This window comes from Dichomitus squalens (genome assembly GCF_000275845.1).
Source record: "Dichomitus squalens LYAD-421 SS1 unplaced genomic scaffold DICSQscaffold_29, whole genome shotgun sequence".
Taxonomy (NCBI): domain Eukaryota; kingdom Fungi; phylum Basidiomycota; class Agaricomycetes; order Polyporales; family Polyporaceae; genus Dichomitus; species Dichomitus squalens.
In genome coordinates this window covers 100,891-116,910 of record NW_006766911.1, presented here as the reverse complement: position 1 = coordinate 116,910, position 16,020 = coordinate 100,891, and the positions used below count along the sequence as shown (strand labels likewise).

At 56.1% G+C, this 16,020-nt stretch overlaps 4 protein-coding genes across 4 annotated transcripts; all 4 read left to right on the top strand.

Moving 5' to 3' along the window:
- Nucleotides 1-727: 727 nt before the first annotated feature.
- Nucleotides 728-1,558, top strand: DICSQDRAFT_65248 (thioredoxin-like protein; the record flags this gene model as incomplete). The annotated part of the gene is made up of 4 exons (XM_007367835.1): nt 728-1,095; nt 1,154-1,268; nt 1,329-1,456; nt 1,495-1,558. 4 exons carry the CDS (start codon nt 728-730, stop codon nt 1,556-1,558), a joined length of 675 nt encoding a protein of 224 aa, XP_007367897.1.
- Nucleotides 1,559-2,189: 631 nt separating this feature from the next.
- DICSQDRAFT_172108 (GDSL lipase/acylhydrolase) lies at nt 2,190-3,421 on the top strand (the record flags this gene model as incomplete). Its single annotated transcript, XM_007367834.1, has 5 exons — nt 2,190-2,315; nt 2,385-2,750; nt 2,820-3,000; nt 3,070-3,253; nt 3,316-3,421. The coding sequence occupies 5 exons, from the start codon at nt 2,190-2,192 to the stop codon at nt 3,419-3,421; spliced, it is 963 nt and encodes a 320-aa protein (XP_007367896.1).
- A 6,452-nt stretch (nt 3,422-9,873) lies between these two features.
- DICSQDRAFT_138630 (uncharacterized protein) lies at nt 9,874-13,179 on the top strand. The gene is made up of 2 exons (XM_007367833.1): nt 9,874-12,850; nt 12,906-13,179. The coding sequence occupies exons 1-2, from the start codon at nt 12,531-12,533 to the stop codon at nt 12,940-12,942; spliced, it is 357 nt and encodes a 118-aa protein (XP_007367895.1). The 5' UTR covers nt 9,874-12,530; the 3' UTR covers nt 12,943-13,179.
- Nucleotides 13,180-13,396: 217 nt separating this feature from the next.
- Nucleotides 13,397-15,957, top strand: DICSQDRAFT_156313 (cytochrome P450). The gene is made up of 13 exons (XM_007367832.1): nt 13,397-13,697; nt 13,749-13,897; nt 13,961-14,133; nt 14,187-14,250; nt 14,303-14,387; nt 14,445-14,551; nt 14,604-14,715; nt 14,771-14,784; nt 14,835-15,024; nt 15,090-15,171; nt 15,227-15,352; nt 15,412-15,540; nt 15,599-15,957. The coding sequence occupies exons 1-13, from the start codon at nt 13,496-13,498 to the stop codon at nt 15,687-15,689; spliced, it is 1,524 nt and encodes a 507-aa protein (XP_007367894.1). The 5' UTR covers nt 13,397-13,495; the 3' UTR covers nt 15,690-15,957.
- Nucleotides 15,958-16,020: the final 63 nt, after the last annotated feature.

Here is a 16,020-nt window from a genome sequence, read left to right as displayed (position 1 = left end):
TGGGCATGTGTTCGGCGACAGAACCTATACATCAGGATCGCCCTCGACGTCAAGAGTACCTGAATCACAGTGACGAGAAGAGAATGTGTTAACTGTCCTGGACCAGCGCAGAAGGGACGGTCTCGCTGAAAATCGCTCGGATGTTCCCCGAGAGAAACGTCCCTGGATACTGTACTGCGTACACCGTGTAGAATTACATAATGTGGGAAGTGCTGACCGATTGTGTCAGTCCTTGCCCAAGAGATATAACGCGAGGACATTGACTAAGCCGTATGCCTCACGAAGGCTCCTTGTCATTAGAGAGGTTCAGCAACGCCGTGATCCCGTCCGTTCGTGGCGCGGTGGCGCGGATTTTTGATGTGACTGAATCTGGTCACGCCGTTACATACCCATCTCAGCAGGATTTTGGCGGGGGAGTCGAGCGATGGACGTCACGTGGAGCTCGGCGCTGACGGTGGGGCCTCGAGTTTTGGTGTTTCTGAGCCTCTTTATTACTTACTAGGTGATCGATTCAACCGCATCGGGATGGCAAGTGGGACATCCGAGCTGACGCTCCAAGATATCTCGCTGACGGGGGAATGTAACCACAAGTGCCAGAACGGCGCGCACCTTCGGGCGAAGCTGGGTATATAAGGGAAGATGTGGAGGTCCATGGCAGCTCACCACAGCTGCCTTCAGGACATCGACCGCTCACCCGAATTCACCAGCACTCACCCAACCCGCCACCATGGTTGTCAAGATCTACGGTTCCCCCATCGCCGTCTGCACCAAGCGCGTCCTGGTTGTCGCCGAGGAGCTCAAAGTCCCCTACGAACTCATCTGCGTCGACTACAAGAAAGGGGAGCTCAAGTCTCCGGAGTACCTCGCGCACCACCCCTTCGGCCAGATTCCCTACATCGAGGACGGCGGCTTCGAGCTCTTCGAGTCCCGCGCAATCTGCCGCTACCTCGCGCTCAAATACGGAGGCGTCGGGAAGCTGGTACCCGCGCAAAGCGACATCGAGGCCTCCGCCAAGTTCGAGCAGGCTGTGAACGTGGAGAACAACGACTTTGAGCCTTCGGCGTTGGTGATCGGGATCGAGTCTGTCTACAAACCGTGAGTCGTCCAAACGACGTGGAGGGTTGCAGATTCGGTACTGATGATGATGTTCCAGGTTACAGGGGCTGCAGACGGACACAGCGGCCATCGAGGAAAAGAGGGTTGTGCTTGAAGGCAAGATGGACGGGTACGAAGCTTTGCTCTCCAAGACAAAGTTCCTGGCCGGAGAAGTGAGTGAGAACAAATCATGCATCAGAGATTGTGCTCACATCTTGTGTTGTCCTTTCTAGGAGATCTCGTTGGCCGACCTCTTCCATCTCCCATTGGGGTCTCTTCTTAAGGTCCCAGGTATCGATTGTCTGGAGTCTTCCAGGTGGCCCAACGTTGCCAGGCGAGTTGACCTGATCACGCGAGTGGTGTGATTGCTGAAACGTGATTGCTGAAACGCGACTTCAGGTGGTGGAAGGAGATCTCTTCCCGTCCTACCTGGGAGAAGGTCGACGTGCCGGTCAAGATATGAGGTGCTTCTGAACGGGAGGATGGAGTGAACTGTTATATATAGCGAAGAAACAACTCGATGGAGTCCGAGTCTGATGCAGTTGATGCGCGGGGACATGAGGGTTGTCACATCAGCGATCGCATCGAGGAAGTATAACGAGACGTGCTCACATCCATCTCAAGCTCCCAGCCCAGCATTGAGTGAAAGCCACCTCGTCAGGCAGTCCCAGCTGAGCATCACATCCGCGTGACGTCGCCTGACATGTGGCCCGTGACACACGCGTCCCGGGCGACCTGGGGCGAATCTTCGGCCATATGACCCACGCGCGCGCATGCACGATATGCGATGACGCAGGTCATGCGTGCCAGCCGTAGTCCCCGGCATCCACTTTATGGCCTTAACGCGGTCGCAGAATCGCAGCGGGGGTGGAAGGAAGCGCGTCCATCGGACCATTCAGGAAGTTGTTTGCATCTTCTTGGTGTTCTGCGGGTGCCCGTCGAGGGCGCACACGTTGAAGATAGGAATCAGGTGATGGCTGTTTGGGGCCTTCGATGCTCTTGTTCGTCATATAGAGAAAAAATTAGAAGCGCGGGGTGTATATATGAGGGTGGAACGCCGTAGGCCATCTGTTGTCTGTCGGCTGTCCTCAAAAATGCTTCGCCAAGTGCTCGCCGCCTCCGTCTTTGCGAGGTGTGCTCTGCTCTCCGCGTTTGCTATCGGTCCATCGCCCGGCCAGATCAGGAACCTCGTCACCTTCGGCGACTCCTACACCGACATCGTGAGTATGTGCGAAGTACCATAGCCAGTCCATATGAAGCTTACATCAAACGTGTTCGCCGAATCATAGGACGCGCACGCAGATGGTGGGATTATGTGGCCCGTCTTCGCTGCACAGGACGGCAACTTCGATCTCTTCCCATTCGCGAAGTCAGGTGCAACGTGCTCCAACAATCTGACTTCCCGCTCGTTCCCGTCCGTGTTTGAGTCGCAGCTCCCATCATACTTCGCCGCAAAGGCGAATGGGTCTCTCGCGCAGTTGAAGCCGGAAGACACCGTCTACACGCTGTGGATTGGGACGAACGACGTCGGGGTTGGAGAGTTGTTGACGGGAGGCCAGACGCCGGGCGTGACAGTGGTGGACACAGTGACGTGCGCGGTGAATTGGGTGAAGACGATGTACGACAGCGGTGCACGGAATTTCATCTTCCAAAACGTGAGTTCATCGCCTTATATGTCTATACGAAGAGCATGCACTCACTCGCCTTCGCGGATCCCTGATTAGATGATCCCGCTCGAGACTACCCCGCTGTACTCGGCGAACTCGTGGCCAAGTCGGTACTGGACCGCGCAGCGCAACACGACCGAATGGAGCATCTTCATGAAGGAGCTCACAACTTCTGGCAACGCGATCGCCAAACTCCAGCTCCAGGCCCTCGCACCCACTCTGCACGGTGCGCATATCGGTAAACCTCCTCCTACGGACTGAGGGTCGTTGAGATGCTCACCATGTGTACATATACGCGCCTCTCCAGGCCTCTTCGATTCACACTCGCTCTTCGCAGACATGTTCGCTCGCCCGCAACTCTACCTGAATGGCACTGCGCCACTCAACGTCACTGGCGCCGTGCACGCATGCGTCTTCCAGCTGAATGAGAGCACGTCCGACCCCGGGGTGTGCACCGACGCCACTGGGACGGACCAGGACAGCTTCCTCTGGTGAGTCATGTTTTTCGTGCGCCATGCGAGTTGAAGACTGAAGTAGAGATGGTGAAACGTAGGTTCGACGAGCTGCACCCGTCAGTGCAGGCGGAGCGGGTAGTGGCGAAGGCGATCTCGGATGTAACCCATCGGCGGTCGGAGAATTGGATTACCTGGCTTTCGTGAGTGGTGTGGCGTATGATATTTCTTGTCAAGTATGAAACAGACTACAATGTCTGCTTGTTTGAAAGGTATTGCATTCTGGGATATGAAGTGCACGTACCGTCGGAAGGGAATTAAGTGCAAAATGCGACATGCTCGAGATACATTATTGATCAAAAATTGCGGGTCCTGTTTACAGAAGCGATCATGAACCGCGAGTCCTCAGCGAGCCCAGGGATGGCCCGTCGAGTTTGCCGTGCATGACCGTTCGCCATCATGCGCGTCTCCGTACAGCCATGTTTCCGTTGCCCTCAGTCCCTTCGCCCCGCCTGACGTTTGAAAACACGCCGATGCCACGAAAAACGCGCGCATCAGGAGCGCGAGAATGTCTACGTGCCATTCCACGGATCCTAGTGCACCGTACTGCGTGGCAGTTCCAGTTCGACTCTCGGAGGCTATAAGACGCCGTTACCCATCCTTCCGCCGCCACAGCGCATAATTCATTTGGGTTTCGATTACTCTCCGATCCGACAGGGGGTTGCTATGAAAGCCAACGACGGCCCTTGTCCTTATTCCGATGTCTCCTGTAACGTTTCGATAGAGCATAGATTCAGCAACAGTCTAGTTTAGCCGTCAGGCATTTGATAGCTTACGCACAAAGATACCCTGCTATATTGGGTCCTCAGAACATCGCCGAGTATCGTGTCTTTGTTTGCTTGCACTACGCCCCAAAGTGGTGTTTCGGGGCTTAAGCCGGCTCACGGTCGCAACGCAAAGAGACGGCATGGAGCCACAGATCAGATTGTAAAAGAGATCAGGCGTGTGCAACCAGCTTGAAGACATGCCTACAATCCGCCTGATAGGAGTGCTTGTCGCTGCAGAACTGCAGAACCGTGACGATACATTCAGTAACATTGAACAAAGAGAAGTTAGCGGGGACTCCACTTTGGGCGCCTAGGGACGAGCAAGCCGGTTGTTCCCGCGCACGGACCTCGCAGTAGTCGGTATAAATTTTGGCAGCGGGCACGACTGCCACTTCCATACAGTCACCTCGGTCTCTGAAGCTGGCGTTTCTTTCCTGTAGGACGTCCTTGCCAAGGGCCTCTGGGGCTTTCGACCGAGAAAAGTGATCTCACAGGAGTCTTTGGCTGGGCATACCGCTGGCTGTTCTTGTTTTCCTACTGGTCGCGCGGTTAATCAGCCTTCGGCACATTTCCTCGAAGATGGTAGGACACCTTGTATCTAGGGGCCTCGATGTTGTACGTAGTGCGTACTCGAATGCACGTTGATCTTCACACTAGTGTGCGACGTACCTGCTCGCATCATCCTCGCCGCAGTGCTTATCCTCCCGTAATGGATGTCTGTCTATTGATGGACCATGTTCACGCTCTTGAGCTCGATTACACTATCGACATTGGACTGTAAATAGCAGAGATGCGCGGTTTTCGCTGCTCAGCTCCCGAATGGTCGGAACCTCGAATTTGTACGTGATCCCGTCTCCATCAATGTTCGAACGTCGCAACAAGGCTCCCGTCAGAATCTTCTATGCATACATACGAAAACGGTGATATAATCTGAGGAAGCTTCCGTACGAAGTCGGTGACGAACAGACGGCTCGTCGGTGGTCCCTCTCACACTCGGGCTGATGCAGGAACTTCCGCAGCATCAAGCTACGCAAGACCGGCCAGACGAGATGTGCGTGAAACTCGGCTACGCCCGAAAGCATGCAGAAATTGTGGCCATAGTAATTATCCTCCGATGGAGACCGCGTTGATTGGTGAGCGCATCAACCTCTCCCTCCCTTGCGCTCGCTGTCTTACACACACATGGACACCGTCGTTTATTTAGTCGTTCCGTGTCAGGCACGAACCGAGATATTGCAGATCGGAGCCAACGCGCATTCCGTGACGCTGTCAGTTCGGGCAACGTCCCTTGGAGATTCCGAATCTCCAATGGACATCACCGTAGAGACTAGGCTCTGATGTCGGAAGCATGGACGTGAGTCCTTCCCAGATTCTTCGCATCTATTCGCTGTTCCGTCTCAAAAGGATCACACGCGAGCGGCCTCTGAGCAGTTATGAGGTCTTCTTCCGTTTGCAGCCGCCACCCGTGTATGGTCTATTGAGGTACAGGCACCGGAGAGCTGCGATGGTCCATCGACCTTCTAGCATGTGGTCTTCTTCAGCGACAGTCATCCTATCAATTGACCGAACAGACGGGGCCCTTATTCCGAACCGGTATGTCTCATTCAGCGGTGCCTACCCTGCACGGAGACACCACTCCTTTCACAAGTAGTTCAGTTCCTACGGTCATCGACTCTTAGTTTCGATGAGACTCTGTTCAACTGCCCACTGTCACCGTGCCTTTCCCCATCACCCCTGTCCCGCGAAGCTCTGCTGAGAATAAGCATCAATTCAGGCCAGCGCGCAACCCTGAGCATAGAAACCATTCGCATTCGGAGGTGGGCGTGGTGAGTGTTGATGACTATGACGGCAAACTACGGTCTTACGTTCACGACGTTCAAGTTGTCCCCTACCGACTTCCTTCCACCACCATAGGCGCCCTCTGGGGTGGCTTGCCAGGCTGCGTTGTTCGCTCAAATTTCGACAACGGTGGACGTATCTGAGAGGCAGTGCCGTAACGCATCAAACTACCAACGTGGCCTCTTCCATATGCGGTTATTGCGGAGGACAGTATATTCGGGGCTGATTTGTTTTGCCCCCTCGTTCTCAGTGTCATGGAATGCTCTGACCGTTCAGTGGTCGCATCGGGGGTGTGATACGTGGAGCTCAACCGATCCTTCTAAGGCCATATCCGATGACAGCTAAAATGAGGGCTTTCACAGCTTAGAAAGGAGACGAGCAGGCAGCTCGGAGAACATCGAACGGAGTCGACAACGGTACAAAAGCTCATCCAGCTGCTGATCCGCTGTATGACGCGTTGAGCCTATTCGGTTTACGTCTCAGAGACGGTTCTGTGCCGCGCCGGGAGGCCCAACGCTCAGACCCGGTACCGGTTTCAGGATCAACCGTGAGCTCTTGCGCGCAATTCGTGCTCGTGTCTCACCCAGAGGATCCGCCGCCATCGAATATCCCTCTCCAGCTCGGAAAGTGAGCAGGTTGTGCCTTCGATCCCTCACGTACTCCCGAGAAGGATGCGATACCAATGTGACCTTACTGCATCCTCTTCGTGCCCGTCGTCAATTCCTCAGGCTCCACACGGTCTATGTGAAGCATGCACAGCGAGCCACTGCATCCACCCTACCTCGTACGTAAAGCCCGCTGACGTCCCTGCTTATACAGGCACCTGTCGTCCCGTTGACTTCGTGCGCCAAGGGTTCCGTCGAGATGCGTGCCCATCGAAGTCCTTCTGCGACGCCCTCCATTACGCCCTCGCGTTTCAGCCTGCAGATCTCCTCCCACGGCTCTGATGGGGAGCATGCGCCATGACAAAATGCCGCCACGTCCGCATCGCCAACCGGCGCATGTTGTGGTTAGAGTTTCCTGATTCCGGCTCGCATCAGCCGGGTCAGGTCCCGCATCATGCATCAGATGCAGATTGCGCCTTTGGATCGCGTCCTGCGGGCGCGCCCGCTCGGTGCGCTCTTGACTTCCACGGCATCCTGCACGCACGCGCGGCGCGATCACCTCACCCTCGTCCCATCCTTTCCCGTCTCCTTGACAGCACATCAGCAAGCCACGTTAATAGCCCCGGCGAGTTACGTGCACTCGCATTCGCGATGAATTTTGTGGCGTTAGCTTGGAAAACCTCCGTACATGATGTGTCAACGCGCCTTGTTCCTCTTTCAACTCAACGATGCTCGGATTGTCTCACAATGCTCCGACCTATCTGAGTTCATCTGGAGTCCTGCGCAGTCCAGTGCTGGTTGGGGAGAGTAATTCACCAGTGTAGCGCCGTTCTTTGTCCATGGAGAGCTTCCCATTCGAGTAACGTCTCGTGCATGCTAAGTAAGTACTGCCACTACCTCAGTTCAACTGATGTCACTTGCCAGAGAAAACTCGTCACGAACACCTTATCGTACCAACCGAGGTTCATCCTGAAGGATTTTGGTCGGAACTTCTTTGCCGTCACATCGCGTAAAGCCTGCAGGATGCTCTGAAATAGAGTTGGGATGTGAGCCCGTTCTGAGCCCCCAAGTTCCCCGTGACGCAGTAAAGGAAACGCTTTTTACGTAGTAACGATGTGCGGAATGATCGCAGACTCAAGTGCCTTCTCACCGCCGAAACGTTAACTTCCTTGCAGTGTCTGGAGTCTAATCGAGTTACTCAATCAGCGAGGTCGCCGTCCGTTCGCACCTATTACTACATACCTACCCAACAGGGGCGATCCTCCGCCTCCAATCCCGTCCAAGAATACTCTGTTCCTGGAAGCCTATAGCGTCTTGCTTATCATGGGCCGTGGCAAGTGGCCTCCCCATTCCGCGCACACGTCCAAGGCACCGGTGTTGGGAGATCTTTACATAACACGGCGCCGCGCACGTAAGTCATGCAGCAGCACCTCCTCGCCCGCTGATGGGAGAGCTCCACTGGACAGAACGGATCCGCACTCTGGAGCCCCACGCTCGACTGCGGCGGGACCGCAGCGATGCTTGCATACTCGTCCACTAGCAGGATGCACCCCTCGTTGGGTGTGCAAGTGTCGGCTGACATGTGCGAAAACGTCGCATATTACATATAGCTTCCACCTACTTGCCGACGGCCCTCAGCTATCGTGATACCGTCCAGAACATGGCGACGCCGATCTGGTTTGACGCAGAGCCCATGCACAATCCTCGCAGATAGGAGGCAGAACAACGGGCGCGCGTGCGGCCTCAAGCCGGCGGATGCGCCACGCCTCCCACGTCGAACACACAAGGTTCCTCGCATCGGATGCTCCGCCCGTCTGCCCTCGGTGGATCTCAGTATCCTCGAGATGCACAAGTACATGTCGACGAACGACAGACCGCGCGCGACCCCTCCGATGAGGAGTGCGTTCTCGCGCCGTAATCGCACATCTGCGATCAATAGTACCGCTCAGAATTGGCTGGATCTCGGAGCCGCCCGTATCTCGTACCTCCGTATTTTCAGTCACGTCCCCCACGATGCCGAGCGTCCGTTACTGGTTCGTCACGTCTCATAACAGCCTCGCGAATGCAGTGACTGACCCTCGCCAGCAGTGTGCTTGCACTGCGAGTATATGTCTTCAAAGAAGCCGTTGTTCTCCTAGAGCCTAGCTATGTAACAACAATGCAGCAAGTCGCTATATCACCGCGTGAAGCGCCAGATTACAGAGGTTGGGGAACACGGAGAGGATGAGCACATTACCGCCACATTCCCAGCGTGTTCCCACCACATTCCGCAGGTTTAGAGGATGTCATGGTATTAACTGCCTTCCCCTCACATTCCGACCATGTTCCCCACATATTACTTAGACATTCCGCACCCTGCGTAACATGGGATCAAATGGGATATACAATTTTGTATCTTATTATTCATATCCATTTTTGGTGCCCAGCTTGGCGCCTAGTATTCGTCCCGATATTGGCAGCCAGATTGAATTAGATCGAAATGAATATATATTCAAATGGCGACTCTCCTACGCTACATCCGGACTTCTCTATATATCATACAGACCGGCCCAATCAACCCTAACCCAATCACATCATACCCGTAGCCGCCAGCACAGCGATACTGGCTTACAATTGGACATCAGACACAGCTGAGATGGCACGCGCAATACATGCATATATGCACTCACCATGTCGATATTTGAGTTCTGCTTAGAAAGGATTAGCAGTACACTGTAGCGTTGAAACTGGGTACTCACAGTCTTAATCAAGGACAATCGATAAACGCGGGACAACCTACTAGATGCGGCAGCCATCAGACTTTGGGACTTCACACGCAACACTAGAGACGTACTATTGCCCTGATCAGCAGATGTATTTATGAGAGAACACCTGCATGTTAACACATCAGCTGCCATCCGAGAGTCAATGGTCAGGACGTACCAAGGGGAAGATAGGCATACGGAGGGAATGCAAGAAGTACGAAGTCAAGATGTGGACGCGATGGCAGGTTGATATGGGACCATACGACGACGTCATCGCGGACGGATAAGTAATTTTGGGCAGGCAAGTCCCCCTTATAATAGAAATCTGCACAAGCGGTTGGGGATGTTGAGGGAATCTGGAGAGAATGTGCATGTTCCCACCAGATTCCCATCAAAGGGGGATTTACTGGGGAATCCGTGGGTGATATGCGCGGAATACGCAAATTCCCAGCATGTTCCCCGCCACCGTAATATGGCGCTTCACGCAGTGTATCAAGTAGCCTAAGGCGGGCCACCGCCGGAGTGTCATGATATAATCCATCAATGCCTCCCATCTCAGCGACTCTAGCGCACAAAGGAGACATAGCACAAGTCGCGCGTACTCCACCATTTCAGAGAGGCTTACTCATAAACATCATCGCGAATTTGGGACTCGCAGAATGCAATTGAGAGCACCCTCAGGTGTACGACAATGGTGTTGAATAAAAATGACAACCCGCTTCACGACATGTGCGGGCTGGGACATCTCGCGAGGCTCATAGAGTTGTCCGGCCGGTGAGCGCAAGTGTTAGTTGCTCTCGCGAGGCTGCTGTTACTGAGCAAGCTCCTAAGTACTATTGGACAAGGGGTTGCGCGCGACGACCACCACTAGTGCGACTGCGCGCCCGGGGCCGGATGTGACGAACCAGTGACGGATGCCCGGCGTCTTGGGGGACGTGACTGAAAATACGGAGGTACGAGATACGGGCGGCTCCGAGATCCAGCCAATTCTGAGCGGTACTAATATACGCTCGTTTGGAATTCGAGGAATGACATCACGTCCATCGCCACGGCAACGAGTGTGTTTCCCCGCATTTGTCGCACACACGATGAGCAGGTCGAAGCCGAGCCCCTCGATACATATGTCCCGGCATGACGTTCGCGCCCTCGGGTTGATGTCCTGGCGAGGGCAAATGCGGTTGAACAGGAGAATTATTGGGCGTTATAGCGAAGGTGTATGACACATCGCCTTCCGTTCAGGCTGCAGCGGTGTTTCCCGAATCTAAATCCCCTAGCGAACTGCTGACTGCATGGTTCCCAAGTGTAGGCGACTCTGAGTCATACGCGCCGGCAAGAGGAGGTCGAAAAGGCCCAGGCTCCGCCGCAAAAGCCCGGCACACTGCGCGGGGATCGCTGATGGCCCTTCATGTTGTCGCATCCGGCGCAGCAGCCGGGTCAGGTCCGTCTGAGCGTTCATTATAGCATGCCTCTTTGGGGCGATGTGTGTGTGTGTGCGCAGGGGACGCGCGGGAGCGCGCTGGCGAGCGTGACAGGCGCAATCACTCGCGAGGCTGGACCGCGCGAGCCCGGGGCGTGATCCTGTGCAATTGGGCGGTGGAGCCAAGGTTATGAACGGCGAGGGTGGGTTCGGAACGTGCCGCGCTATCGAGTTGGGGATACATAGTGCCCGTCTGCCACGCGCACGGCCGGACGGGCAGCGCAAGTGTATAGGACGTGTCAGGTAGTGCACAGTGGCGGAGATAGCTGATGGGACGCCCCGAGCTCAGCATGGGAACGGCCCCGCTGAAAGGAGAGGTGGTGATCTAACCGCGAAGCGCCATCGCCATAGAGAGGTCGATCGCCTCCACGGCGCAATTGACTGAAGCCCTGTACGAGGCGTCATGAACGGCGAAAGACGCCTTGGACAGAATGCGAGAGGTCCGGGCCAGGATGGAGATGAAAGGATGCCCACCCGCGGGGAGCTGCATAGGGCAGCGCGCGCGCCATCTCGGTCTGAGGACAAGATCAAGAAGCGGAGGACGAGCTGGAAGCCGAGGCACGGTGTCCGCTGCAAGCAAGTGCGATGCCCCGCTCGCAAGCCCCGCAGTCCTGGATGAGAACGAGAAGGACGGAGCACGTTCTTCGAACGGTGGAGAGGTACCTGCGAACGGTGGAGAGGTACCTGCGAACGGTGGAGAGGTACCTGCGACTGCGAAGGCAGCGCGTGATAGGCCGTGCGGCCGCATGTAGCCATATGCGGCTCATCAACCCTGCATGCGCCCGCCTTCTCGAACGTCCTGCTTCTGCGTCTTCCACTTTCACGGCGCCCGGCGTCTGCCGTCTCGCGCTGACGCCTCCGCCCGGCTCTTTTTGCCTCCCATGGAAGGGAAGGATCGCGAGCCGCCGCCGTCGCATGACGAGGGCAACCGGGAGGCTTGGGTCCTGGCTCGCGTGAAGATGCGGCCAGAGCCCTGGTCCTGGTCCTCGGCGCACTGGTCCCGTGCTGCGTCGCGGGGTGGTCCTCGCCGGACGCGCGCCAAAGGACGTGTTGCTCGTACTGGTCGTCCAGGACGTTGGGAGGGTGGCTCGCAGCGGGGACGTAATATTGGTGTGATGCGAGTCCGTGCTGGTCATTGCACCCCATCAAGGCGTTTAGGCGTTCGAGGGCACGGGCAACAGCGGAAGGAAGGGGGGTGCAGTGTCCCGCGTGCAGGCGCGCCGGATGGCTTGATGCATTTAGTGCGCTTCCCGGACAGGCTTGGACCGTGCTGAAGGCGAGAGACGCGTCCTGACGTCGGCGGCGAGGCCGGATCGAGGGCACTGCCGTTCCAGCTGGAGGGAAGGGGCCAGATAGATTGGCAGTTCCCATACCGGCGTGCCGTCACAGCGACGATCCTGCTCAGGAACGTCCCCCGGGCGTCGTATAGAGGACGACACCAAGAACGGTCTCGGAGCCTGCGAAGAGGCGATTCATGAGCCTGCTGACAAGCCAAATGAAACAGCGCATCAGGCCAAGGCGCGGATTCGGATTCGGATTCGGATTCGGATTCGGGTGAGACGGGAGCGGCACGCAAACCGCGGAGGCCCAGCCAGCTGCGACCGGTGCGTGGTCCAGACGTGCGTGCGCCTTGCGGTGCGACGTACGGGGCACTGCATCCGCCCAGCGTCGCAGAACGAACCGCGCTCGTCGCGACCGGCGAGGACGCCATCGCGTCAGAGCACAGACTCGCAGTCCGCGCACGTCCAAGGGCATGCATGACATACGCTGCGCCCCACACATGGCGTAAAATGCCCCCCTCGACCCGTCTTCTGTCCGGGGCTCATGGCCTCTGATGGTATCGTCGAGGACTCGCCCGCTCACACGCGGACGCAGGAGGTCGTCCCGGAGCACCTGATGGTTATCGCAGCATACGCGTCAACTGACGTCGACGGAAGACTCGGAGGCGCGCACTCGGACACGAATATTGACAGGAACGATTGTGTCCACGATGAGTGCCGTCTTCCGGCCGCGGACTTGCGTCGACGGGCACCGGCAGACGCACTAGCTGCCTTCCTCTTCCTGTGCGGCCGTACGGCGGATGGCCGCGAGTGTGTTTGCTATCCACCGACGACACCCCTCGACCGGTGGGAGATGGACGAGAGCTAAAGTGAAGGGCCTGAGTGCGGCAGGGCAGGAGCGCAAGCGGAAGCAACGTACCGGGGCAGCAAACGCCGCTGGGTCGTCTCTCGTATGATCCCCGACAGATGTCGCCGTTCTACAGGCCTACCCCGGAGGGGGCAGCTCAGCCCATCTGGTCGCGCGCTGCTGACTTGCGGGAGAGATGCGAGTCCAATCGACGACCGTGTGACGTCGACGGACGGCAGTTTGACGCACGCCGAGGTAGCCCGCCCCGCGGATGTCATCGACGACAGCTAGTGCTGGGATAGCGGGCAGTCGAGAGACGCGCCGACCGCGTTCGAGGCCGCGCGCCGAGCAAGTTGGGTGGATGGTGAACAACTTCTGAGTCCGCGGTGTCAAGGGTCCCGTTGAGCCCTGAGACATCGGAGCGACCGGACTCTGGACACCTTGACCTTGCACCGATTCCTCGGCGGCAGGTCGTGCACTGTGACTAATTCATACTATCACGGAACTCCCCCGCCGCTCACCCTCATACAAAGCCCGACATTGTGGATACGCGATGGACATACTTTGCGCTACAGGCCCGGCGAAGTGTACGCTGAGACGACAACGCGCAGGAGGCTTTTGTTCGTCGCTCCCCGCTCCAGTCACCGCTTCTTCTAGCAGCTATGACAGCAGAGCCGCGGTCGTTGTCTGACTCGTATGTAGTTCTCTCGGTCTTCGTGCTGACGCTCTTCGGTATTTTCGTTTTCGGGTCTCCAAAACGGAAGTATCCTCCTGGTCCTCCGGCAAAGCCCCTGGTTGGCAACATCCTCGACGTCTCTCCTCAGGGGGCATGGATCAAGTTCACTAGGTACAAAGAAGTATACGGTCCGTAGTATCACTGCTAAAGTATGACGTCGCGCTCAAACGCCTGCCCAGGTGACTTGGTTTTCTTTCATGGGCTTGGAAACAACATTCTCGTTCTCAATTCCATGAAAGCCATAAACGACCTTCTGGAAAAGAAGGGCAGTATCTACTCGGACCGACCCTCTTTCACGGTCGTCGGAGAACTCATGGGCCTCGGTCAGGTGGGCTACGAGTCGCGATAAGCACACCAGACAGTACAATTGTATCTGACGATCATGTGACAGAGCATGCCACTTCTTCCCGCTCGAGAAGAATGGCGTGCACATCGGAAGCTTGCCTACACTGCACTCAATGCAACCGCTGTGAAACGATACCACACCATCCAGGAGGACCTCGCAGCGATCCTCAGCAAGCAGATACTCGATACCCCGCAGGACTTCTTCAGCCACGTCAGACTGTAGGCCTGTGTTTTTTCCGTGCTTAGCGTTTCCTGACGACGTATGTCTGCAGAACTGCTGGTCGTATCATCCTCTCAGTGACATACGGCTTGTCGGTCAGCACTGCCGACAGCGAGGTAAACTCTGGCTGTTCGTCGACTTCTTGCACCATGTTAACGATAAACGAAGTACATCTCGCATGCTGAAGACACTATGCATATGATCAGCAAGGCGACAGTCCCGGGGGCCTTTCTCGCCGACCTTCTTCCATGGAGTGCGCGTTCAAGCGTCCTACTCTGTAAAGCAAGGTACTAACAGGATGCGCTCACAGTGAAGCATCTCCCGTCCTGGGTGCCGTTCCAGCAGGAAGCGAAGCAGGGGCGCGAGATGATCGAAAGACTGGTTACCAAGCCGTTCGAACATGTCAAGCGTGAGATGGTCTGTAGATATTCTCCCTTGGCGTTGGCGAGTTCGCTCACCAATTCAACAGGCCGCAGGTACCGCACCTCAATCGTTAACCCAGGATTTATTGTCAATGGACGCTGCCGACCGGACGACCTCGGAGCATCAGATCAAGTGGACCACAGGGGCACTCTACGGAGGTACGTCGCATCGCCCCTCACCCTACGTGATGTAGATTGATTGGCATCTCCGTAGCTGGAGGAGAGACGGTACGCACTTCACCTCACCTCCGAAGATTTTAGGTCTGAAAACGGCGTAGACGTACTCTACCGTATTGACTTGTCTGATGGCAATGGCTTTACATCCGGATAAGCTCCGAAAGGCTCAGGCGGAGCTCGACGAAATCGTGGGGACGGAGCGCATGCCGAAGATCTCTGACAAAGTTAACCTTCCGTATGTGAACGCTGTCATCAAGGAGACGATGCGATGGCATCCAGCACTTCCACTGAGTACGCCGTCACTGCCCCTTGATATGTGCCTCCTCTAAAGTCATGTATGTACGGTCATCGCATAGGCATCGCTCGCTGCACCTCAGACGATGACGTCTACGAAGGCTATGACATACCTAAAGGGACAATCGTCATGCCTAACGTTTGGTGGGTTGTAACACGCACTGCAAGCCGTTCCATGCTCACTCTAGGGTTACGTTAGGTCGATCGCATTTGCTAAGATAGGTCCTTATGACCCGTCCGAGTTCGTTCCGGAACGTTTCCTTGAGACGACAGGGGCAGCTCCAATCGACCCGATGACTTCGTGGGCTTTCGGCTTTGCCCGTCGGTGAGCTTCTTCGCCCTGACATGCGTCCCAAGCATCTCTTGAACATGGTTTATACCCAGGATATGTCCGGGAAAAGCCTTGGGCGAGAACTCAGTGTTTATCCTGATTGCCACACTATTGGCAATGTTCGATATCGCACCACCGGATGACGCAGAGCTCAAGGTCGCATTCTCGAAGGGCCTTGTGAGGTGAACTGCCGGGTATAACTTATAATTCCTGACATTGGAGAGCTGACTTATGTTATAGCTACCCTCAGCCATTCAAGTGCAAGCTCACGCCTCGGTCAGCATCGAAGGCCGCCCAGATAGTGTGGAGGGCAAGTCAGTCAGTAGTATAGACAATGCTCCACCTCTTCTGAGTCGCAGTGAGCCACCTGCATAACAGCAGCTTTCATGCCGCCTCAATTGCTTGATGCTGTCGTAGGTTCATGTGTACTATACGGTGACGGTGTCTCGTGGCCAGCCCAATGGAGACACTGACCGCGTCACCAGTGACCGCTGCTAGCCGTAATTGTTGTCGCCTCAGTCACAAGAACTGAAGCTACGTCCGCCCTACGCACCTTTGTACTCTCCCTCATGCAGTCTGATTGATTTCTTCCGTCGTCCTAGTCCTGTCGTTGACGCCAGTGAATTGCGCTGCCGCTCCAACCTTCAAGGGTGTAAATGCTT

Excerpts from the sequence above, each read along its gene's own strand:
- DICSQDRAFT_138630 (XM_007367833.1), top strand. The coding sequence starts at position 12,531 with ATGGCCTCTGATGGTATCGTCGAGGACTCGCCCGCTCACACGCGGACG. Across the intron at positions 12,851-12,905 it reads CGGTGGGAGATGGACGAGAG|CGGGGCAGCAAACGCCGCTG; the intron begins CTAAAGTGAAGG and ends GAAGCAACGTAC.
- DICSQDRAFT_156313 (XM_007367832.1), top strand. The coding sequence starts at position 13,496 with ATGACAGCAGAGCCGCGGTCGTTGTCTGACTCGTATGTAGTTCTCTCG. Across the intron at positions 14,251-14,302 it reads TCAGCACTGCCGACAGCGAG|TACATCTCGCATGCTGAAGA; the intron begins GTAAACTCTGGC and ends CGATAAACGAAG. Across the intron at positions 15,172-15,226 it reads ATCGTCATGCCTAACGTTTG|GTCGATCGCATTTGCTAAGA; the intron begins GTGGGTTGTAAC and ends GGGTTACGTTAG.